Here is a 25,507-nt window from a genome sequence, read left to right on the forward strand (position 1 = left end):
TTTTTTTTTTTTTTTTTTTTTTTTTTTTTTTTTAAATCTTTAGAGTGAAGCAGTGTATGTAAATGTGTGTATGATCTGGATTCTAAAACAGTTCAAGAAACAGAAGTGATGAGATGCAGCACAGTACCTTCATTTCTCCCTATCATCTCACCTTGCAAGCAACAGTGGTCTCCCAGCTGCCCTGTAGCAGGACTGGGAACAGCACTACAAGAAGCTGGACAAATGCTTATTGTAACTGAACAGGAGGCTATCTTGTCTGACTTTCCTCCACTCCCCTTTTGACAGTCTGGTTTCCTAGAGGAAATCAGATTTATGCAATCACTTGGTGAGGGCAGGAGCCTGACAGATATGTGTATGCACACACGTGGACGTCTGCCTGTCTGACCACACTGACACCTTTTCAGCCCATCAGCCAATTTCAATCACATCTGAAAGAAGAGCAGAGATAGCAGGCACTTGGGTCGTTGAAAGTTTCATGAGAACAGGCTGCAGCACACAGAGCAGTGCCTCCCCAGAGGGATGGGCTGCATATCCTATTGGATGCCAGTGAAATCCCAGTGAAAGAATCGTGCTGCTGCTCTCCTACCCACAGGAAAACCTCCAGTCAGAGGTCACAGCCAGCCAAAGATGACCAGGTTTCTTCCACTCAAGTGTTCACAGAAAAGCTTACACTGAATTTATCACTACTCTTTAAATGGTGCTCTGAATAGAGCTTTCCGTGCCTTCTTTGTTTTGATCTAGTGTAAGAGAGAACTGTTCCACACAACACACACTTCCCAGCCTGCTCTCCAGGACTGCTGATCACTAGAGCTGTGATGCAGGTGGGATTGGCACTCCACTCCTCAGAAATGGAGCACAAAAACTGGGGGCGCTTAAGGATCACTTTAGGCTTTGAAACTACCAAATATCTTAGAACAAATCATAGCTTGGGTTGGAAGGGACTTCAAAGATCATCAAACTCCAGCCCTTCTGCTGTGGGCAGGGTTGCCAGCTGCTAGATCAAGTACTAGATCAGATTGCTCAGGGCCGCATGCAAACTGGCCTTAAACACCTCCAGGGATGGGGCAACCACAGCCTCCCTCTCTGGACAACCTGTTCCAGCACCTCACCACTCTCTCAGTGAAAACCTTCCCTCTGACATCTAATTTAAATCTCCCCTCCTCTAGTTTAAAACCATTTCCCCTTATCCTATCTCTCTCTGCCCACATAAAACGTTGATTACCATCCTGTTTATAAAATCCCTTTAAATATTGGAAGGCCATAATGAGGTCAGCTGCAATCAGCTATTGCAGACGGTTTCAATGAGACAAAGCAGCATGCATGTGTCTATCTTTACACGCCTCCACCAGATAACAGAACAAGTACTACTGTGCTTCTTTAAAGAAGCTGTTAAGAAATAAGGCAAATAGTGAGGTCCAGCTGACACATCAGTATTTTTCCACACATCCACCAGCCCCACATACATTTGGGAACTAAATGCGGTTTCACCTGTAGCAAAAAAGCCATCTAATAAAAGTGAGAGTGTGCCAACGTATCAAGATGCAAGTTTAGGGACACTTCAAGGCATAAATCAATGATTTAGGAAATAGTTTAAAAAAGAAAGAAAGAAACAGCTGATCGTGGTCACCCCAAGCACCCAGACACGGGGAGACCAGCGGTTCACTATCACATTTATTTCGGCCCCGAGCCCACGCCAAACGCCGCAGTTGTAGCAGCTCCCAGAGCTGCCCGTCCACAGCGCACAGCCGGGCGCCCGCCCTGCGTGAGCCCCAGCCCCAGCGGCAGACTCGGGTCGAGCCCTCCGGGACAGCCTAAGGGCGGGCGGCCGCGGCCCGGGCCGGCACTTTCCGAGGCGTTCCCCGAGGCCGAGCCGGCCTCACGGCCAGGGGCGCTCCGCGCGGCTCTCTGCCACGCGCCGTAGGGAAGGCGGCAGCGCCGCGCACATCGCTCCTTCCCCGCCCGTCGCTGCCCGGGCAGCGCGGAGCCCCGCATGGTTCCTCCCCGCTCGCCGCGCTCGGCATCGCGGCCGCTTCGGGAACGCTGAGCAGCTCGCGCGTGGCGGCGAGCTGACAGAGGACGGTGCTTTGTCGCACGTTTCGCCCCTCCCGGTCCTCCGCCGCCGTTCTTCAGCCAGGTGCCTTTAGCCTAACGCTCCCCTAACGGCCACCTCCGGCGGTCGGGGCGGGTCCCCGCGCCCCGCTCCGCAGCGGATGAGACGCGCGCCAGGTGCGGGGCTGCCACGCGCCCGCGGAGCTCCGGCCGAGGCCGAAGCGACGCCAGCAGGCGGCTGCCGCACGGCGCATCCCTTTGTCCGCGCATCCTCCTCGCGCCCGGCCCTTTGTGTCCCCGCTCACAAAGGAACGCGCTGCCCCGAGCCCCCCCCTTCTCCCTCCCCAGCCGCCTCCCCGCCCCGGTACCTACTTGTGTTCAGGAAACAGTCCGTAAACCTCCTGAAGCAGCTGGCAGAATTAGATCCATCTTCCATGTCTGGCCCCGGGAGCAGGGGAGACGAGAAGGAGAAGAAGGCGCCTCGCAGCCGCCGCGCAGTCCCGCTCCCGCCGGGGCCGTCGCCTCCTCGTATCCCGTCGCCGCGGGCGGCCGCCGCTGCAGCGCCGAAGAAAGCGCAGGACCACGGGCGAGTGGCGGCCGCGGGGAGGAGGAGCCGCGGATGGTGCTGCCGGGGGCCGGCGGCCGCGGAGCGGAACAGCGAGCCCTGGATGGAGGGAGAAGAGAAGAGTCTCCTCCTGCCGCCGCCGCCGCCTGGATGGGCGATCAAGTGAGCCGCCGCCGCTCCGCCAGCATCTCTTCCTCCTCCTCCTCCTTCCCTCCCTTGGAGACTCGTGAGGTTAAAGGAAGACGAGGAGGGGAAACGAGGAGGCGGCGGCAAGAAGTAAAACGAAGATGGAGAAGCGGAGGAGAAGGAGGGGATTGGAGCGCGGAGAGGAGCCGCCGCCGCTGCGGGGCCGATGCGGGCGGAGGCGGCGGGGGCAGTCCCTGCAGCGCGGCTCCCGCTGCTGCTGCCGGCGGCGGCTGTCAGGAGTAGAGCGAGGGAGCTGCGGGCAACCGAGCTGCCTCCGGGCGCGGGGGGGGGGAGGAGACCCGCCACTGCCTCCACCTCCGCCGCCCCGGCCATGAGAGTGGGGCGGGCGGCGGCCGGAGCCGGGCTTTTCCCCGGGCACCGCAGCCAGGGGGGCCGGGGGGCGGGATGAGAGCCGCTCCTCGGGGTTGGACATGCTTCCGCCCGGCCCTCCCTTGCGCGGCAGTTTAAGGCAGGACGCCGGAGAGGCGGCGGAGCGCCGGGAACGGGAGAAGCCGAGAGAGGACGGAACGCAGCAAGAGGCGGCCGCCGCCTCTCGGCCCTCGGCTCCCTCGCAGCGGCCCTGAGCACGGTCTCCTCCGCAGCGCGGCTCCTGCCTCCGAGAGCTCACATCCCGGTCCCCCTTTAGGCCGGAGGGGGACGCGGCGCCGCCGAGCGCGAAGCGGTTCCGATCCCCTTTTTTAAAGTCCTCCGGTCCTCATGCTCCCACCTTATACGCAGAGCCAAAGAAAAAAAAAAAAAAAAAGCGATCCGCGTTTCCTTCCAGCGGTGCCACCGCTGCCCCGTACGTGCGTGCGCGGCTGCGGGCGGCAGCGAGAAGCGCCGCAGTGTCGCCGCCAGCCCCGGCCGCCGGAGAACGCCCACTGGCGGAGCGAGCGCTCCCGGGCCGCCCCTCAGCTCCAAGCTCCAACGCTTACCTACAGGCAGTGCGGGAGGGACGCCGGGCAGAGACCCTCCCTATGCGGCCTCGCTATTTCAAATAGCTTCTCTTAGGCTAGAGGCAGACCCCTGCGGCGGGGAGCGGACCCCATTTTCTGTGGGGCTGCAAAACCCATCCTACGCAGAGCGGCACGGCCGCCCCCGACGTCGCTCACCGCACGCTCCTGTCACCCTCCGGAGCACTCTGGCGCTGCCCGCCGCCACCCCTCACCCCGCCCTGCCCCACGGGCAGAGGCACTACTCCAACCCTCGGCCTCGCCGCCGGCTTCGCACTCCGCTGGCGAGCAGACTCGCCGTGCCGGCGGGGGATCCGTGCACGGGAGGTGCCGACCTCCCCGCCTCACGCCGCCAGTCGCGGCCCTCGAGCTGGCGGCACGGCGCCCCGGCGGGTCTCACCCCGCAGCGCTCAGAGGGAAGGGCCGCCATGGGACCGCCGGTCCGAGGGGAAGCCGAGGGGTGGCCCGAAACGGCGCCGGGCCGAGGGCCGCGCCTGAAGCCTCCATCGCCCGGATTTCGTTGTCGACCCAAAGCCGCCGCGCACTGCGCGCCGGCCGCGGCCGGGAGCCCGAAGAGCGAGTTACCTGGGCAGGTGCTCGGCCTCGCCCCGCTCAGCCCCGTTTCCTGCTGTACCTGCGGGTCTTTAGGAGCCGTTGTCCCGCTGACGGGGCGCAGAGCAGCGAGCGGCCAACGGCCGTCCCAAGGCAATACTATCGCTCACCTGCGAGCCGTGCCGGGACTCTCCGGCCACGCGGCGTACGCGCAGCGCAGCGCGGCTCAGTTCAAAACGGGGGAACCGACCCAGAGAAACGGCGGTGGCCGCGCGGGGCGTCCCGGCCAGCGAGTGCCGGCGGAGGGAAGCGGGCACGGGCTGGCAACTTCGCGAACGGGGTGGGCGGAGGGGGCGCGAGCCGCTAACGCCGTTGCAAATGCGAGCGGCGGGGATGTTCGTTGTACAGTCGGCAGCATAGCATCCGCCGCAAGCGGGACAAGTTTCTTTTCGCGCTGTTGTGTCTGGTGGAGGGCGGGAGCTCCGCGCCGCTCCGGCGCTGATGTCTGCGCTCAGCGGCGCCCCGTCCCGCTCCACCGTCCCGCTGCTGGTGACACGCGGCGATCGCGGACGCTCCTACCTCAGGAGCACCGCCGACCTGCGCTTAAGCCTCGGTTCGGACACGTTACCGTTTCGGGAGCTCTGTCGGCGGCGGCACGCGCACTGATATCAAAGTTTGGAGCACGCAGCGCTGTTAATGGGGAAGGCTGCAAAAGAAGATGCCGCTCTAAAAGTAGTAGCACCTTCGAATTAAAAAGCGTTTTCAGCTCGTTGCGCGTTACTTATCCGCGAGAAAATAATCCGCGCAGTTCGAAAAGGGTTCAAAACGCCAGAACTGATCAAAGACTCATTACAGACCTGAAAAGACCAAACAGAAAAGCTTAAGGAGGGCAGGTTTGGCTAAACTGCTCTCTTCAATACGGTTCTTAAAACCGCCTGTTGCCTAGAAATCCCGACCTGAAACGGAAAGGAGTCGCATCTCCCTCTGCGGTGCGTTTTGTTTCAGTACACGTAACATTATCCAGGCAGTTCAATAGCCTCAGTTTCAGCGATCTGCTTTTGGGAGATGCTTTTATTTCTTTAAATGCAGCCAGTATTCACCTGATTGACGTAGCCAACTTTCCCTGACTGCCGCGGGACTGGTGGAGACCCAAAAAATACTGGAGTTCTCCGAGAAGAAGCGCAGCTGATGGGAACAGAACTTCAACGAGCTGGACCCGGTCGGATCCGCCTGTCCCCGGAGCAATTAACAGTTCCTGCTTTGTTATTACTAGAAAAACTTCCAATGTTACAATTGAAATAGACAGATTGAAGAAGAAAAAAAAAAGCAAAAAAAGCGAGGACTATTCACCTGAAGGAGAGAAAGCTGCTCGTTCACACAGATTAGTACCAAATTGTTTTACCGTCAACATCAAATTGCTGAAACTTTACATTGTCAGTTTATAATTGTAGGAATCGTGTTTGGCTATGCTAATTTATGCTAACTTCCCCTACTGCTAGTCACCCAAACTGCAGTTGTTCAAACACCACTGCCTGACACGGGATAGCTGCGTATTTATATAGATAACGTGGATTTTTCATGTATAAATACGTATGCGCATATTCAACAAACCAGGCAGAACACGCGGAGGTTTGTAAGGAATTCAGTCTCCCACACAAACAGCTTTCAGGCGAAGGGCTTATTTGCTACCTGCTCGTTCCATTGCCATTCACCAGCCACTGCCAATCGCACCTGATCGCTCACCTGCTTCTCGGCGAGGCAAGGGAAAGCAGTTACGTAAGAAACATCAGATGACAATGAAAATTTTTTCTGGGGGGATATATGTGTATACCTTTGTAAAATATGTCGATTTTCAGACAGCCAGCTGTTTGGGAGCAAAGTAGCAGCGAACCACGTGTGCCCGTTCCCCAGCGTGTCTGTAAGTCGGAGCTCCGTCGCTCCGGGCGTAACAGCGCGCAGCCCCGCGGAGCGCCGCCGTCCCCGGAGCAGCTGCGGTGCTGACCGTGAGGGCGGTCATGGACCGGGAGAGTCGCAGCGACTCCAACAGGAAGGTTTGCTCTGGTTTGCTACATCATCCCATAAATGGATTTTTTAAACTCTGAAACACAAATAAATGCAAATTAGTGCACTTTCATGCGTCCGCTTGCGTTAGATGTGAGGGCTCTGTTATCAGTGAGTCATGTGAGGGAGCGAGTGGGAAGAAGTCTTTATATTTGAGTTCTTCAAGGAAGCATCACGGGGGTTCAGAAGTCGGAGCTCCCACTGAAGCCATCAGGAGTTGTAGATCACATTGTATACACAAGAAAAGGCCCGTCCCAAAAGCAGCAAATAAGCCCGTTTGGCAATAATTTGGCAATACTGATCAAAATACTCTCGGGAAAACATTATTAAAAAGTTGAATTATAACAGTAGCTGCTTGGTATTAAATTCAGCTTAAAAACAAACACCTATCCCTTCCAGTTCTGATACATTTCAAGAATACCAGTGACTCGTCTTTTATCCGGTCCCACTCTTTTGCCTGGTAAATCCTCTTATCTCACTCTTCATCCTTACATCCTGAGAGTTCCCTCTACGATGCATGATCAATTCCTTGGGAAAAAAAAATAATAATAAGGAAGAAGGGACATTATGGGGAAGGGGAGTTCAGAAAAATCTAGGATAACAGCACTGCAGATGACAAAACCAACCACCTGAACACAGAAAAGACAGAAGTAGCTGTAATTAAATACATAAAGGGGAACCTGTTGGAAAAGGGGGGAGGCTGCAAACTGGAGAGAAAGCTAAAACACAGACTCCAGAGCTGAGTAAAGACCCACATTAAGTCCCTAACTGAAAAGTCCTGTGCAAGTTGATAAAAATAACTGCATTTTTTCTTAAGCATTTTCAGCTAAATGATCTCATAGAATACAGCAATTACTACCCAGCTACTGAACTGCTATCACAACTAGGAAGCCTGCAGAAAAGACGTTGTTCCCTAGTCTCATTCTATAGGTCTTTAGAGTAATTTCTATAAAACCCTATTTCAAAGGAGACTGTTTGTACAAATAATTATTCTTAAATATCATAGGCAAGGAGTAAGCATGTTGTAGAGTATGTGCCAGCTGTTTTCTATGATTCCTGCAGGCATTCCTACAAGCCACCAGTTTCCCTATTAACTGAGAGTGGGGCTGCAGTGCTGGGAGTGCCAGCAGCCATCTTGGAACTGCAATTAATTAATGCAGCAAATCAGAACTGTGAAGTTCCTAAGAAGTCCAGGTCTGTTCAGAGATAACTGACATGCAGAAAGTTTCCCTACAAGTGATACGATATGTGATGGGTGAGGGGAGCGCTAAGCGCTAAGCGCCTCACCTCAGTTAATAAAGCTGAAGATCATGTTAATAATTGAAAATCATGTCTTTTTCCTGGCCTTTTTTGTTGTTGTTGTTTTTGTTTTTTTTGTTTTTGTTTTTAGGAAGGCACAAAACCATGCAAAATATTCAGAGTTTGTTTGTTTTGTTTTTCAGGAAAAAAATGCATGACTTTTTAATCTGGAAACTTTGAGGTAGACATAATGCGATATTTTTAATTAAGAAAATGCAGAATATATTTTAATTTTAAAAGAAGAAAAGCTTGTGTTAATGCACAGAGGGAGCTATTTATGCTTTACTTTCCTACCAACATACGTGGATTTGATTCCTATGAAAGGCTAAGCGAGTAGCTAAAGAGAACCTAATGATGCTATCAACCATTTTGTGCTGTTCAACGCAGTACAAAGATCAGATATTTATTGGTTTTATTACAGGCTGTTCAGTACAGCAAACAGCTGTTTGGGTTCAAGCTACTTTGTTAAAGCATAGAAGAAACAACCAACAAAATTACTATCTAAATAAATTAAACCTTCAACAGTAGCTGTTGTTACAAATGATACATTATAAACCAAAAGCACCATAAACACTGTAAGCTCTTTGCTCTAAAGATGATCATTTGAGCCATCATTTGAGCCCTGCACAACAGGATCCTGGCTTGGGACCAGGGCCTCTTAGGTAATAATGAAACACAAGCAGCAAAGGACGTAACAGTTGGCATGGTAGACAACAGCACTGTTGTTACCTAATAATATTAGAATAGCCATTTTTATTGCAACTAGAATAAATAAGGTTATCAGGATTTCTGTAATTGCACTTATTTCTATATAGAAATCTCCCAGAGTTAATGTCTGATTGAAGAATGTAGTTACAATTTGCTTCTGCTAGAGAAATAATAAGTCATTCCAGTCCTGTGTTTAATCAGTAAATAAAATTTCTAACCTTTACATGAATTAAAGTTGCTTTAAATGAACAGACTTACAGGGGAAAGAATTGTTACTGCCAATCTACCTTTTGTTCCTCCATCTTAAGATTAGCTAGCACAGTACACAGATTGTATGCTGCTATTGGTACAATAGGGATGCCAGCCATGTCTTACAACTCACTTTCTCAAAATTTTCCAGACTTTTTTCTCTGACACAATTTGCAGACAGAACGTGCAGCATCAGCATTAGGCTGAACCTAAACTACAGCTGATTCCTTTCTGATATCAAGAGCAGGTGGAAAAAAAAAAAAATAAAATGGAGGCTGAGCCCAACCTTTAGAATTACCTACAGGGATATAAAATTTCTGTTGAATTTAGGCATCCTGTTGTGACTTTTGAGCATGGATCAGAGGAAAACAAGTTTCTCTTTTTTGAACAATAGCCCCTCCTTTTCATTGTAATTCCTCCTTTGTTTTCTACTTTCTGACACATCTGATTTCTCTCTGTTGCAGTAACTACCATTTTCCCCTCTGGGAAGAGCAGGAATTTTACTCTTTCCCATCTGTTAAAAAGGTCAATCCTGAAACTGTGTCTGTCAATAGTGAAATGCAGTCATTAACCTTCAGAGTTAATACTCCGATGTGACAAAAAAACGTCAAGAAACACACACTTCTAGAAACCATGAGCTATTTAACGGGTTTCAATCCATGCCTTGTTACCTGTGCAATCCTGAAATATAGAGCATTTGCCTATGAAATGAATGAAATCTCCCCTGTGTGGGCTCCTAGACCAGTGCTGCAGTAACATGCATTCACCCCACACTATGAGCAGATTGGTTACATCGAGAAAGCTTAGTATTTAAGTAATTTTTCTCTATCCCATCCTCACTTTATGCATCAACAAATTCAGCTCAACTTACCTCCCTACTGCAGCACACATGCACACACTATGAATATATTCCTGCTGTCTTTATACCCCACACCAGAACATACTTGCTGTCTTTTTATTACCTGTTATCGCACCTGCAGGTGCTTTCTCAATCCCCCTTTCCCTCTCACCCCCCACTCCAAAATAGCCATGAAATAAAAGCAGCACAAATGATTTATTTATTAATCTTCTTTGAAACAGAACTAAAGCTGAATTCAGTCAGTATATTTACAACAGTTCTGTTTGGGCTAAGGAGCTGGTTAGTCCTGCTAGCCAGACAGGTTTGGGATTTTAGAAGATATTGTCTGTAGAAATTAAACACAAAGTAGCAGTGTACTGCAAAATACTGCAACCACATTTAGATAGAACAGACCTGAGTATGTAGCAGATTTTTTGCAAATTGTTTGAACTGATCATTTAAATTTCTTTTTTCCCTCTTTTAACTGCACCTTAAAGATGAAAGCAGAAGAGAAATCACAGTGCATCACACTCCACACTGCCTTATCCCTAGCTCAGCTTCCTCTTGCTGGATTCAGCCTGCAGGGGTGTAATCGGGGCACCTGCCTGGCTGTTTTCAAGACAAAGCAATGATATGGTTCCCACCTAATCACAGAACTCAGAATCCCTGCACTAAGGCAACTTTTGGAAAGCCCTCAGGTTTGTAGTCTCTAAGAGCAGGAAAAAAATAAATCACAGCATAGTCCCAGCACCCCAGTTACGTCAGACCACTTCTGCATCTGATCTGGTTCATGCATACACAGATATATTTATCTATCATTACGTATTTTAAGTACAGATTGACATCCAGACTAAACAAGACGTTAATGTAGGAGCAACTCAGTGTTTATTTCTGGAGAAAGGGTTCCTTTGTGAGACCACAAACCTCTCATTTAACCTAGAGCTCTATGTGGGGTTTTTCATCTATGGTTACTCTAACTTAAGTTGTGGCTTAACTGCATGTGGCTTTACTATATAGAATCTAAAGGATTTTTTCAGAAAAGCAGAATTTTAGCTGCCAGTAGCTTTTGTTGCCTGTCAGTTTTTGTCCTGCTTGTGGCTTTGCACAGCACAGACTCAAACTTGAAGGCCTTTGGCTCACCTACAAAACCATAGGAGTTGAATTCCTAGCTGTTTCAGCTCTGTGGAGCTCCAAAATAGCGGGCTACCATTAATACAACTGTAACAGATTCGGGAGACAAGGATTTAACTGAAGGCAAAGGAAGCAACAGGAGCCTTTAAGGAGGGAAGGAAACAAATAGGAGACAACCAGTCAGGACTTCTGTGGGAGAAGCCTCATGGAAAGCAAACTCAATGTCTCCATGCCTTGAGAGCAGGCCACGACTGCAGGCATCACAGCCTGGAGCCCACTCTCTGCTCCAGGCCTGCAGTGTCCTGAGCCAGCGGCCTGACAGCGATCTGCACGTCATCAGCCACTCTGCTTCCAACACACCAGCAAAATGTCATTTAGTCTTATTCTTTCTCCTCCTCTATTTCTATTTCCAGCCAGAATAAATGTACAGTCGTTTCTCTTGGACCAGCTTTTTCTTCTAGCTTTCAATATCTCTTCTGTCTCCTTGACATTTAGTATTTAAAGGGAGCAATAATATCTTCCTCAGACTTCATTTTCTTTGATTAATCAAGGCAAACCTTTTAGCTTATCCATATAACAGTAACTCCAGTTTCCTGGCCATCCTAGTAGCCCTACACAACTCTTTTTCCCCCTAGCATTTATTTTTCCTCACCACAGCTGACAACAAGACATGCTGTGGATGGACTCTCTCACTAAGCTAAGGTGGCTTAAGTGCTTCCCCAGTTCTAGAAAGAAAAATTGCCTGATATACCATGGAGGTACATACATATAGTGTGTGAGGGCGGTCATTCTATGATGAATTCATGAGAACTTTCTTTTGGTTGTTTCTAACTGGTGAGCTCAGAGCCAAAATTCTCATGGGTCCGTAGGTAAATTATTTTGCTCTTTGTTCTACTACATTTCATCCCACTTCTGTTAATACCGGCTTCAGAGTTCTCTGAATTGTTCCAAAATCTGCTCCAGTCCCCTTCTATGCAGACAATAGCCTCTCGAATTTTATAATCAATAAATTCTGCTGGCACACCCTTATTTGCATGCAGGAAAGAAAGAATGAAACTAGCTCAGTCCCCAGACAAATTCTTGCTAAATTCAATTCATAACCTTCCTTATGTCAGCACTGCAATTCCTGTCCCTTTAGCTGTAAGCACTTAACCTTATTCATAGGTAGTCTAAAACCCTCAAAATTCCTGCTGACTTGCAAGGCAGTGCCTGATACCTCTGCAGAACAGGTAAGTGTTGCTCACGAACACTGTTTTTACAGGGAAAACACAACAGTTTTTCCCTGAAGTTACTCAGAAAGATTTTTAAAAGAGCTCTAAAACACAGCTGAAAGAATGAAATGCAAATATTCCAGTTCCCCCTCTACTCCTCTGCCTGCAGCATCACCCTCTGTTTTCTCATCCATCATATGTATGAGGAAAGAGTCCAGGCTGAGGCTGGCCTTAGGCAGAAGCAAAGTAAGCACATCCCCAAAGCCGCAGACTGCTGGAGGCCACCTGGCTGCCTGCTCTGCCCTTCCAGGAAGGCAAGCAGACGAGCTCTGCAGGCCGGGTAGCCACCCAAGCAGCACAGCCTCAGCTCTCTGCCTAAGAAGCCTCCTGCTGCTTCAGTCGCTGAGGGGATGATCACAATGCATGGCTTGTCCTTACTGCCTGCTGTCATTCTCTTTCAAGGAAAACAAATTCGTGCTCTCCTTTGTTCTCTCTCTTCCCATGGTCATTTTTTTCTGTGTTACACATGACACTAAACAGTTTTTAAAACAAACCCTCAGATCCAACAGAAGTCTAATTTTTCAAGTCCACACAGCGCTGAGATCAAACTATCCCTCCTCAGCTGTGAACCAGCAGCCTTGTATGCTAGTCCCCTCTACAGAACACTCAATTACAAAGAACATAAATTACTCAATTTAATCTGAGAAGAGATTGAGAAACTCCAAGCAACTGTAACTGAACTGTTGTTTGAAGAAAGAAACCTCTTGGTTTGTTTGCCTGTTCATAGGGTAGTAAAGCAGCCCCCACCTCCCTGGCTGTACATACCTTTTTGAAGTGCGAGATTGTTCTCTGTAATCAGATACCTGTCTTGTCCTGAGCACAGAAGGATGATTGACACTTAGAGATTAGTGTCAATATTAACAGCTTTCAATGAGATTGTTGCAGCATGTTACCAAGCGAAAATACTTGATCTGAGCTCTGTGGAAGCATGGTGCACAGTTTGATGTGTTTCCAAAGTTTTTCTTAGAGTTTTCCAATGTTTGAGTTTCAGGCACCAATATGAATGTATCTGACAAGGCAGCAGCTGCTACAGTTGCACTGACCCATACCCATACTCTGATTTGGGATACTGCTGACTCGATCACAGCAGGATTTATTTAAGCTTTTACCTGAACACTGTGTCAGATTAGGTTTTTCAAAAGACATTTTGAAATGGCTGTTGTTTTGCATTAAATAATAATGCAATAAATAAAAAATAAAAACAAAATTAAAGAGGAGGGGAAAGGAGGGGAGGGGAGGGGAGGAAAAGGTGATCTACATTATCATTTTTCCATGAAAATCAGCACAGGTAAGTTTCTGCAAAGATGTTTCTCTACAGAAAAGAGTTTTTGGTATGTAGCCCATACCATTTCCTCCACCCTATAGTACTTCGAGGAAATGCAAGAATAAATGTAGGAAGGAATGTAAAAGAACTGGAAATCTGATGTATGGAAGTATACAAAGAAGAAAGGAAAACAGATGTGTTATCAGATGGCAGGCTAAAAATCAGAAGGAAGGGAAATGTAGAGAAATGTAATGGAAAAATAAGTGGGGTCACCATCCTGGAGCTTTAGGGAACTCTGGGGAAGACCTGGGAAAGAATGCAGTCTTTATTTGCAAAGCAGAATTTTTATAGCTTTTCAGCTTGCAGTTATCGTAAGTCTTACAACACCCATGCAGTAGATTCAGGCAATCAGAAATATGATTGTCTTCAAGCCCATAAAAAAGTATTCTTGATGAGAAGTTTAAGCTGAACAGTAATACTTCACTCCTTCATCCACGAAAAAGATGTGTCCTCACTATGCCTGAAACCCTGTGCCTGCTTTGTGCCAGAAGCCATGCACTTCAATGGATTCAGTAATTTCCACCACAACAAAAGAGTCAGATTGCCTGGTTTTGGTCTTTCCTTCCAGCCCTTCCCTTGCCTACCTGCCTTTTTAGCTCCTTGTAATATTCCACTTTTTTAATGTTTCCAAGCCTCTCCAGCTGTGGCTCACAGGGATCTGAGTGAGATGAGGCTCTTTCCTTCTACTGCAAAATCCACTGAAAGTTATTTGCATTGTGCTGCAGGCAAGTACTTGTTACACGGGGAAAGCAGGAGATATGCTGCCCATTGAACACTGGTGGCTGGGGGAAGTTCAGGAGTCCCCTTGCAGGTAACCATGTTAGAATTGCATGAAATGAGCAGTAATAAAGGATTTTAAGCCCACCAATCCAATTAGACAAATGCAGCAGATGGAAAATCACTTACAAAACTAGCAAGACTGTCATATTTTGCTGTTTCTTCAACATGTGCCTTCCAAGCATGTTTGAAAACAAAACGAAACAAAACAAAACAAAGCAAAATCTTCAGAAGGACAGAGAAAGCAGAATTACAACTGGGCTTTTCACATACGAGACCAAAACAAACTACCCACATTCAGAGACTCAGTTTTTACCATCTTAGGTAAATTTTTCAAGTCCTGTATTAACTGCTAAACAAAAGGGATTTCTTTAGAGTTCTTTACAATAAGTATCTTTCCACAAGAAAACCGAGTGGAACAAAATGAAGAGATGCTACATGAAAGACAATTTATACTTAAAACACTGCAAAAAAAAAATATATATATATGTTTAAGGTTCTTTGTTCCCTAGTATCCCTGTCTGAGTAGGTAAGTCATCAACAGTTACGATGGGAATAATTATGATCTTGCAAATACCTTCAAAACCATTATGTTCTGCCGTTTGGGAAATATTTTGCCTATTTGGAAAAAGCTTTTTTGAATTTTCTTATTTGTGGCATCATTTTTGTATTGCACTTCCCAGAAGAACCCAGTGGAATGGGCTTTTAACTCTACTGATACACAATTACGATTCCACTTTTGTTAGAGGTCTGCATATTCCAAGCACAAACACTGTCCATCCTCAGCTGACAGGTCATGTCAGCCCACATTAAATCTTTGGAACATTTTGTTCTTATGTGTTTAAGGACTCTGTGAACACTTGGTACATTCAAATGGCTATTTGAATAACTCAATAATTAACACTAAATACTGAGGCGTAACTAAGCACTTGTGCATGGTAATTGTACCTGGTTGTTTTCAGAGTATGCAGTATACTTGATAGCAAAAACAGTTTGCTTCTTTTCCAGAAATGTTAAAAATGTATAACTGGTTAAAAATGTTTAGAATATGCAATGTGTAACCATGCTGTTGGAATCACTGGTATTTTAAAAATGAAATGTTTATACACAGCTAATGAGGTTAAGCTGGAAACCAAAAAAGAAATTTGCTTAAGTTTCAGAATGTGGGCTGGCACTTCAGTGAATGAGGCTATGAAAAATCCCATGAACAGTTCATTTCTCAGGTTCACTCAGATTCCTCACAGATTCTCCCAAAATTTCTATGACCAGACCCTTTCAAAACAGCAGGACCACTAGGCAGCATTATCTGGAATGGATTCTGTTATATCTCTAGCAAACCTAGATTCTGAAAAGCAAAAAATTACTGTGGAGAAGAGGGATGCATGGTTTAGCCAAAGCAACGGAGCATTTGATATGAAAAAGAAATTCTGATGAATAAAAGTTGAATAAGGACTTCTGATAATGGCCTGATGAACGCACTGCATACCAAAACAGTACCTAGCTGAACAGTTGGTTTAACTTGTTCTCTGGGATATAACAGCAACTAAGAGTAGGAAGTGATCTAAATATATTAGTGTTCATATGTTAGCAATAGTATTTTTGCAAACATGGAAATACTGTCAGAAAGTAGAGAGCAAAGCATGCAGCATAACTGTAGTGGTTGCCAAATGTCTCTATCCTGTACTGTTAGAAACTTTGAAATCTGCCAGTTCCCAAATGGCTTTTGGACACCAATTTCCTCCCTCGCCTCACTCCTTCATCTGCCCCCAGTAAATCAGTTCTGTCTCTCAGCAATGTGAATCACAAACCAAATGCACTCTGAATCACCCCAAGACTCATCCAAAAGGTAATTCCCTGAGCAACAATGAATTTGATGTGGTGATTGCAAACAACATCTACGTGGCTGGGGTGCACAGAGCTGTACTTTACCATCAGGCAGCTATGGCCACCAAGGCCAGCTGAGTTCCCTTGGGAGAAGCACTCCACCTTTCAGAAAGTTCATGTTTCCTCCAGAATTTCCACTCCAAAATGAATACATGAAAGAAAGAAAGACAGACAGACAGATAGAAAGAGGGAGAGAGAGAGAGAGAGGGAAGGGAAGGGAAGGGAAGGGAAGGGAGAGCCCATCCTCTTCCACATCGCAGGGCAGGACTGTCTGTGTGTCATCCCCCTCACTTAGTCCTGAAGGACATCCTTCAGTAGCACACTTGCTCCTGCTGTGCTGCTGGAACAACTGCTGAATTTCAGTTAGCTCTCAAATCTGTTGGCAGTATTTCCCTCTTCCCCAACCTCATTCGGTCATCGGTTGCATTGATGAGGCACTTACAGCCTCAGTTCCTAAGCTACCTTCCATCTGCATTGCTTGTCCCTCATTCTTAAGCTGTGCAGGCAGATATTGCCTCTACCAGGACTCAGGAGCTGCAACTCAACAGCAGGTGATGGAAGTTCCTTACACCTTATTTTTTATGTTGAGGACCTTTCAGGTATGCCTGCTCTCCATTTCTGCAGGTACGAGTATCATTGATCTCATTTTTGTCTCCTTCTCTTCCATGTCTTTGTACATAGAGCTTTTTCTTCTCTTTCCAAGTCATCCCCTGACAGCTTTTGTATGTTTGAATCACTAGGAGCTAGTGTCTAGTTTCATTTTAACAACTTTGTTCCTGTGCTTGAATCATGGCTGCAATGCTGAACAGTACAATCAAAGACTCCTCAGACAGACACGGCTTCGATGAATCCTGCTTGCTGTCGTTTGGGCACCTCACACAACTCTGGAGTGAGTCCTTCATATACTGGGTGGCTGGGCAGGCTCTGGGTCTGACACAGGCTTTGCTCCCTTCCTGGACTCCTCAAATTCAGCCTGTGGTGCTGAGCTCAGCACTCAGGGGCTCCTCATTCTCTCCCTTTCCCCACCTTGTAGCCAACACCAAACTCCTCATTATCGCTTCCTAGGTCTCTCTTCAAGCAAATCCCTCTCCCTGCCCCCCATCCTCCTCCTCACTATCCCCATCTGTGCAGCCTGGGCCTCCCTGTCCCCACACACTCCCTTCCTGCAGCCCCTTTGTGTTCTCCTCACATGCCTACTTGCAGGCCCTTTTCATGCTGCCTCTGTGCCTGGATTTTCCCTCTAAAACCTCATCTGGTAGGCATTCGCTCTCTCTTCCTCCCACCTTATATCCCTTCAGAGAATTATCTTCAATGAGACTTAAACAGTGGCCTCTGCCACATTCATAAACGCCTTTAAACACTGTCATTTTATTCTGGAGAACTTGCTGCCTCCAGTCATCTCATTAGTTTTTGCAACAATCAGGCTGGTCTCGCCTTCATTCACTTTTTCCCTTCTCGTCATTCACCCCCCCACCCCTTCTCGTTTTCATTCCCTCCTGTTTGTTCTCCATTGAATTTGGGCTGAAAGCTTTTCAGGGCATCTTTATCTTGATGGAAAAGTGCTGTGCATATTGATGAAAGGAAGGGTGGAAGGATGGAACAAAAGTGCCCACACTAGCTCCCACACTTCAGGAGGCGCAATCTCTGAGCTTCCTTAACAAACACCAGACAGAAAGGGCAAATTGACAAATGATAATAATTAATTAGGGATTTTGCATGTGTCAAGGAGTGATTTCCTGAGGTAATCCGATAACCCTGTCTATGACAACAACTGGCATTTTGCCCTCCTGATGGAAGGCAACAGAATCCACCCAGGAACTTCTCGCTACCTTTCAGCACACAGGAGTGGCACACACCTAACCCAGGCTCCCTGCTTCTCCAGATCTGCTGCGAATGATCCTTGTCAAAATTCAGGATGATTGCATTTTACATTCTCCCCACATACATACAAGATCTGGCTTTCCATTCTTATGAATAGCCACTAAATTTCACTGCTAATGCAAGAGCAATGAGCTGCCCAAGTCTTTCAGGCAGGTAATTACATCTGCCTGGCCCACATTCTTCAATCTGTGCTGGAGATAATATATATATACCCAAAAATGGACTGTAAAGACTAATATTTCCTTCTCAACATACAGAAGAGCTAGATGCATATATCATTTGCATGATGGCCCCTGATGGTAATTTGAAATCAAGCAATTATTTCATAATGGATTGCATAAACTTAGTAATCTAGCATCAAACATAAACAGCAGAATGTTTTTGCATTGTTGGCAGTGTGTTACTGAATTAACACCTTAATTAATAACAAAGAAAGAGCAAAAAGATACCAAAATAACTCCCTATGCAGGGTAGAACATCAATATGATTCAAAACTATAGAGGATTGGGTACCTCAGGAGACTGATATTACTAACAGCATCTCGCCTCCAGGCTGACTGGATTATTACTGCAGTTAGTAATGTCCTTAGACTCCACATCCTACTACTCACCCTTTCAGAAAAGAGGTCTTGTTTCATTCAGAGATGCTTCTGTCATCCACAAGTCATACCTTTCTACATGCTCTGCAGGCTTTCTGTTTGACTGCGGGGCATTAATAGTTGCAATACATTTCTATAAAAGACAGGACAACCACACTTCAAAAACACATTTCTAGAATAAAAAAATATATATTAGCAAACCACCTCAGTAGTTTCCAAGGAAGAAACCTGGGGCTGAATTACCTTGAGGACTTAACTCAATTTATAAGAGTTCTTTCCAGAGTGGAAGAAAACAGGGCAATGACACTGCTTCTGCATCTAAACCTCCATCCAGGCATGTGAGTCCCAGACCTAACAGCAAAGGACAGCTGGATTTCCCACACCTGGGAGGACTTCCCCATCTTCATGGCATTCTTGTGGAACAGAATTTCAACCACAAAGAGCAAGCCCAACCTCTCATCTGAAAAGTAACTTTTGGGAGCTTCATTATCATCAACCACTACTGTTAGAGGAATCTCAAGATTCATCCTTCCAATTTATTGACCTGAAGTTATTCACTGGTTGTAAAGAAGAACTGGATCTTTTTTTCATGGTGAATTTTAAAGAGAGGATGTAATTGATCTATGCATTTGACTTCAGGAAAGTGCTAACACGCATGAAAGCTCATTTTCAAGGGCTTGTGAAGTCTCATGTGCCTTTCTGATGGTACTAGAGAAATCTATAGTAATATTCTCACAATTAATTCCTGAGCTTAGGCCAGCAGAACCCCAGGCACAGTCCTGGAGCTTGACAGAGTGATGAAAGCAGGCTGTGGTCAGCAGCCCTTGTATAATTGTTAAAAAAGTGACCAGAATTTTACTGCATCTTTTTTCTTTTTCATTAAGGATGGGTTTGAGCTGTGAAGTAGCAATTACATGATTCTAGCGTTATATGACTTATTTTTACTGCCTTTGGACTATGTATTTACAAGTTTACTTGTCAAGGCTTTGAAACCTTGAAAGGGAATCAGCAACAGTCTATTATCCCTCATTTGAGTATAACAAACTAAAATGACCAACCCCTGTTCTGGATTAGTCCCAGGTAATTCTGGTTTTTAAAAAAAGGCACATGGTCAGTACAGGGAACACTGAGCACCTTAGGATCTCCATTTTCAGTTGAGCTCTCTTAAATGCAGCTTAGGAGCCATCTCTGTCACTGGAATGCACAGTGGTCCCCTTCCAGTGTATACAGTGCTAAAGTCACAAGACCTTGGCTCAAGCATTTATTTATTTATTTGTTTTGCCAGTGGAATATTGGGGTGGAAGAAGACTGCACTGAGCCCTCATACATGTACACAGTATGCTTGAATGTCAGACAGCTGGAGAGATTAACGAAAACCTGGTTTGAAACACCTTATTACTCCACTGTAACAATCCAAAATGCTGTAGCCATAATACAATTTTAAGACGTGGTGGGTTTAGCCACTGCTGCAAAAGACTAAGTTTTATTCTGGTGCTTTTTAATAAGAGGGAAGGAAATGCCTTGCATTGCTCAGCAATGATTCCTTTGGGCAATTAGGAACGACATCAACAGGCTAGAGGGAGGTTTGCCCAGAAAAATGAAGGGTGCGGGCCAGAAAGCAACAACAGCAGACCCTTGGAGGTTTGAAAGCAACATGAAGGATACCCAGAGGCAGGACCAGGAACATCTTAAATCAGAGAAAACAGCAGTAGCTGCATAAAGCCCATGCTGTTTTCTGTTTTCAGGTTTACAAAATCTCTGCAAATGAGTAAGCCACACAAAAACGTTAAAAGGTTGCAGATAAGACACGGAGTAAACTCAGCTGTATCTGTGTCACAACCAGCAATATGCTGCATTCCTGACTAGAAGATCCCAGATACATTTTGGAAAGGACTCAAGCTGGCAGGCTCTGAGCCAACACAATCTGTGGGTGGGTGCTGGATTCTTGCCTTGAAATCCTCTCCTTGCCAGCTAACCTATGGAGTAATAATGGCAACAGTTTTGGAGGGAGATTTCATAGTGTTTAAAGTTAAAAGAGCTCATGAGTCGATCTGCCATAGCATCCTGTTTATCATTGGCCATTTAATTCCACTACTGTTCTTTCTATTGAGAATTATAGTTTGGTTATATCAAAGCAATTCATACTTGTCAAGCAAACTATACTGCATGCTGCAAGACTATGGATAGGATGGGAAGAAGGAGCTCAAATCTTTGCAACCACAGGTATGGTAAGATCACACATCCCTTGCAGGTGATCCACATACTTCCCCTAAGAAGAAACCAGAAGTCTTCCCAAGACTTGGGTGAGAGATCAGGATACTCATTTTTTACTGTGATCTGATCAGTTTCAGACAGGTACCTCAAAATGAGAACTCCCTCTATGAACTACCCTATCTGGTTTCTGATCTACAGCTGTGGCCTGTCTTTGAGTAGACAAAAGAAGGTGAAAACACCCCCAGAATGCATCTTGCTAACTGTGCATCAGAGGGAAATATCCTGCCTAACCCCTGTGGGCAGCCAGCTGAAGCCCTGGAGCATGAGACTTTATTTTAACACCAGGATGTCTTCCAGAAAGGAAATGGGGGAGGACAACAGGATGGAAAGATGAAGTACGAAAACACAGCACTGTCTCAATTCCAAGTAAATCTGTCACCTTCCAACTCCAGCACATTACACAGGAGACTTACAGAAGAGAGATTTTCAAATATCGTACTCAGAGGTATAATCAAGTTATAAACTCCCAACCTCCATTTCCACCCTATCCAGTATTTCCTATCCAGCGGCAGCAGAAGGAACCTTTAACAAAGAACTTAGAACAAGGTAGTTTAAGCCCACTGAAATGATAGTAGCATGAGAAATAAGCATAACAGAAAACTGAAAAATAAGAGAGCAAGCATTCATTTGCAGCTGAGAAAGAATAAGGCAGTTTATTCTGTATGTGAGGAAATAAATATTAACAATGATGACATTTTCAGGTGGGCTAACGAGAGCAAGCAGCAGAAAAATGGTAGCGAACAAGGGGGAAGCAAGCATACTCTGTGGGTAGAGGGAAAAGAAGCACTGTGTCAGCATGAGTTACCCATGAGTTACCTAGAGATGAAAGATGAAAAACGTGAATCATTCACTATTTGTAGAAGTATTTTCCAAGTATTTGGAAACAGACATCATAGTTCCAGCATTTAGCAAATAAAGATTCTAGAAGATAGGCTGACATTATCTTCCTAAAAGACTAACACCTACATTTTTTTAAAGCCTTTTGAGATATTTATGAGTAGCCGGGGGGTGCACTTGGAAATGTGAAATTTAATTAGTGAGTCACTACAGAATTATGAGGCATAAATCAGGTCAGCTTCACTTTTATGCAGTAGCTGTTGGTCTTAATTCAGGCAAGGAACCAAGAGATCCAGCCTAACGGATATTCGGGATAGCTGCCTTTTAATCAGGTTCCATGTGAACTGGCTGCTGAATAATCCACTTCAATCATTAACAGTAGTTTTTAAAAACGTGCCTGATTCTGTATTTGGCATTCTAAAAAGACCATTGAATATTGCCATTGGGAAAGTTTTGTATTTTAAGAATGGGAGTGGGGAAGTGGAGACCTAAATGTGGAGGGTTTGTACCCTGCTCTGGAGCTGGAGAACAGTAGGGCACTGATAGGGTTCTACCTTCATCTAGGTCTGGCCCTTCACATCATCCAAAAAACTTCACCATTTCTGGCTCTGCACTCTCCAGGCACTTTCCAAAGGCGGGCGTACACACACACAACAGGAGCTGGGAAAGGCTTGGTGACTTAGCTCAAGTTACACAGCAAATGTTTGAGTTTGTGCCGGGGAAGCAGCCATGGCTTGGCCAGTGGAAACGATGAGCACAGACCATTAGCAGATTTCAAAGACTCACACATCTACCAAGGTCATGCTCAGTGCTGTTGCTAGCATCATTCCTACTCTGCAGCAGCAGAATTTCTTCCCTGGATAATTCCCGTCTAGCTCCTTTTAATGTGAAAAATTGCTTATCTTCAGAAATACTCATCTCTGCTCCCATACTCCCTGTGCTCACCCATCTTGGCAGCTCCGTCAGTCAGTCCCTGCTCATTCTGGCAGGTGCTGCCTCCTGTTCTCTGTTAAGAGAAGAACAACATTAAAGAAGGCTAGCAGGTGCAACAAGAAGAGCATGTGTTATTCATCCAAGCCCTTAAAAGAGTAAAATGAAAGTCGCATCCTATCATGTCTGGTATTAAAAATAGAGGTATATGGAACATCTAAACAAGGCAAGAGCTATTTCAGTTTTTTTTTGCACCAAAAGTAGCAACTTAAATAACTGGTCAAATAATTCATTTATTGTTCACTTTCTTCATTTACTGTGGTTTAAAGTGGTTGCTATGGGCTTGTGTATTCTTCTTTCTTCATTTTTACCATGAACACAGAGAAGTTCCTCTCATCAAGGTTTATTGTTTTAAAGTCAAGGTAATGGTGCTTGAGCTGAAAACAAATTAGTCAAGTTTTAAAATCTTGTTAAACTTGGTGATCTAAAGTTATCCAGATCAAGAGGAAGGAATATTGTGATATAAAATTAATGGAACTCTATAGATAGACATGCAAAAAGAAAGCACTGCTACTTTACACCAGTCTGTGAATAACTGAAGTTGACATTCTTAGTCAAATAGCAGCAAGCTTTCATACAAAAAAAACAGAGGACATAATGATGTGCCCCAACAGAGTATCTGCAGGAAGCACACAAGCAAAAAGCCTTCCTTGCAGACGTACCAACTTTGCTCTGTTCTTCCACCCAGCCAAGCCTGTAGTGTGTTTTACAAAGTAGTGTTACTGTGGTCTTTCTTTCAGAGATGCTCTGGACAATTTACTTGCTGTGGATGGCTCATTTTACTCTTTGTCTATAAGGCAACAGCTCAAGGCCTGAAAGTGCTTCATTTCAGACCAATTTATTTGAAGGAAAGTTCTAAATTAAACTCAGCAACTAAACACTATGCCCCAACTAACCTGGCACAGGCGTTTATAACCATTGCTTTCAAAAGAATGAAAACATTATGTGCAACAGTTGTAGACTAGAATCCTCTATGCATTACTAAACCAACATCATTCAGAAGCAACTTCCACAAAGAATCCCTACGGTATTTCCATGTGCAATCATCAGAAGATACAGAATGATCTCAAAATCATTAAACAAATTAAAGTAAATATCTTGAGACCTCTCTATTTATTAATAAAGAGTTGTGGAGACACTGCTCTGCTATCAGTTCTTCCGTATATTTTTACTGCAGTGAAATGGATGAATGTCCCAGTTCAGCCTGTAGCAGGTAATAACATTCAAAGATGATATTCCTGGTGAAGCACACAGAAGGCTATTTACATTCTCATTAGGGCTCACACTTTGTCCTGTTACAGTAGTGGAAGAAAACACAATTCAGCATTTGACTTAGGGTAACTGATCACACCTACCCACAGGTGAAGTAGATCTGTATCTCTACCCATCAGGTAGAGAGAGGTCATATTTTTAAAAGTGGCAAGTTTTTCAGAAGCAATTCCATGAAAGCAGCTTAAGAGGCCAAGCACTGTGGAGAAGACAGATTCGATAACTAAGGCCTCAAACTGGATCCATCTCATGCCTCTGTGAGAGACTTCTTGTGTGACTTAACCCTTCTTTTGACACCTGATATGACCAAGCAGACTTCTCAACCTAGCAAGGATAACATCAGGACTGAGCATTTACTGCTAGACATACTTAGGGTTTGTGATGATGGGAAGCTTCAGCCACTCCTTAATGAGCCACAACTGGCACTGAATACATGCAACTATCTCCTTACCCATATGACATCAAAAAAGAAAAAAACAACACCACAATCCTTCTGCATCAGCTCTGAATCCAGCCTCAGATGATCGATTTTGGATTCCCATGCTTTCAGTAAAAAGTGTCTAAACAGGTTTCATCCAGTTAAGTGGTCATAAAAGTATCACCATTAAACATCAGCAACAAATATTTTGTCAGGGAACAAAACAAATAAAATACCTCAGAAATCAGAGCTTGCCCATAACAACTGCAAAACAAAACAAAAACAAAAACAAAAACAAAAACAAAAAGAAACCAACCCAAAACAAATGAACAGTCTGGTTCAGTAGAACAGCAAGTTTGGGGAGATTGTTTGTTTTTGTTTCTTGAGACACATAAGGTTTGCTGGTGATGCACTGTCACATTTCCCAAATGGCTCAATAAAAGTGAGGGTTTCTACACGCAGTGACTCACCACTCATAGGGCCATCCTGCAGAGAAAAGAATGACAACACAGAAAGAGTTTCCAGTCCTAAGCTCCCATTAAGAAAAAAAAGAAAGAAGAAAGTTAAACAATGGCCAGTCCAACCCATTTATTTAATTCATAGGGACTGACTGTGCAGAAACATTTTGTGTTCTAATCTTTTATTGAAGGTTTGGAAAAGCAGGAGCACTAAGGTGCCTTCTTAGCCATACTCCCTAGCCTACAAAAACCTTCAAAGCAAAACCCCAAGGAAAGCATACAGACCTTATCAGAAAAGGGTTTGTGATGGTGTCCACCACACCTGGCCTAGCTAACACACCTGACCTAACCAACAGGTTAGGTTGACTTTGCCCATTTCTCTATCTAGGCAGCTACTGCTGAATGCTTTCTGAAACAAAGAACTTAACTACCAGTCAAAATTGTAACTATAATCAAGAATAAGGAAAATAAGTCTCATCTATTAGAGCTTTTCTGGTCCCTCCTTTGTTTGAAAGCTTCATCCTCACGTTGCTGCCCAGCACTGGCTGCTGAGTACACCCCACTGGGCAGAAAATGGGCTCTGCAGTCCTGCAGGCATGGCATATATCACCAGGACTCTTGGCTAGCACACAGACGTGCAGAACTGTAATCTGCTGTAACTGAAATACAGATATCCATGGGCACCCCAGAAGGCAGGGAGGGGAGCATCGTTCTCATTTGAAGAAGGGGGAAGCAAGCAAAGCCCCTGAGAAAATTTTTATACATCTTCCCTACCTACTGCTTCCTAGCAGCTAGGAGAATGCCCAGCTGGCTTTAAATGACAATGTGCACCATTGGTGACAACCAATGTTGCCAGAGCCAATTTACAGACAAGCATTTTTCTGTTGCTCATGGTATTTGGGTGGGATTTTCCTATACACATTCCACACACATAA

General features: G+C 45.5%; 1 protein-coding gene across 1 annotated transcript in view; it reads right to left on the minus strand.

Moving 5' to 3' along the window:
• The window catches only part of PDE10A (phosphodiesterase 10A), a 159,945-nt gene extending 156,812 nt beyond the window's left edge, over positions 1 to 3,133 (minus strand). Inside the window, exons 1-2 of the mRNA XM_042816608.1 lie at positions 2,839 to 3,133; positions 2,422 to 2,760 (exon numbers count right to left, since the gene is read on the minus strand). Coding sequence (XP_042672542.1) covers positions 2,422 to 2,760; positions 2,839 to 3,133 — 634 coding nt within the window. The remainder of the gene's footprint in view (positions 1 to 2,421; positions 2,761 to 2,838) is intronic.
• Positions 3,134 to 25,507: the final 22,374 nt, after the last annotated feature.

This window comes from Centrocercus urophasianus, unplaced genomic scaffold (assembly GCF_019232065.1).
Source record: "Centrocercus urophasianus isolate 14NV4802_14NV808 unplaced genomic scaffold, USGS_Curo_1.0 seq_10, whole genome shotgun sequence".
NCBI classification, from domain to species: Eukaryota; Metazoa; Chordata; class Aves; order Galliformes; family Phasianidae; genus Centrocercus; species Centrocercus urophasianus.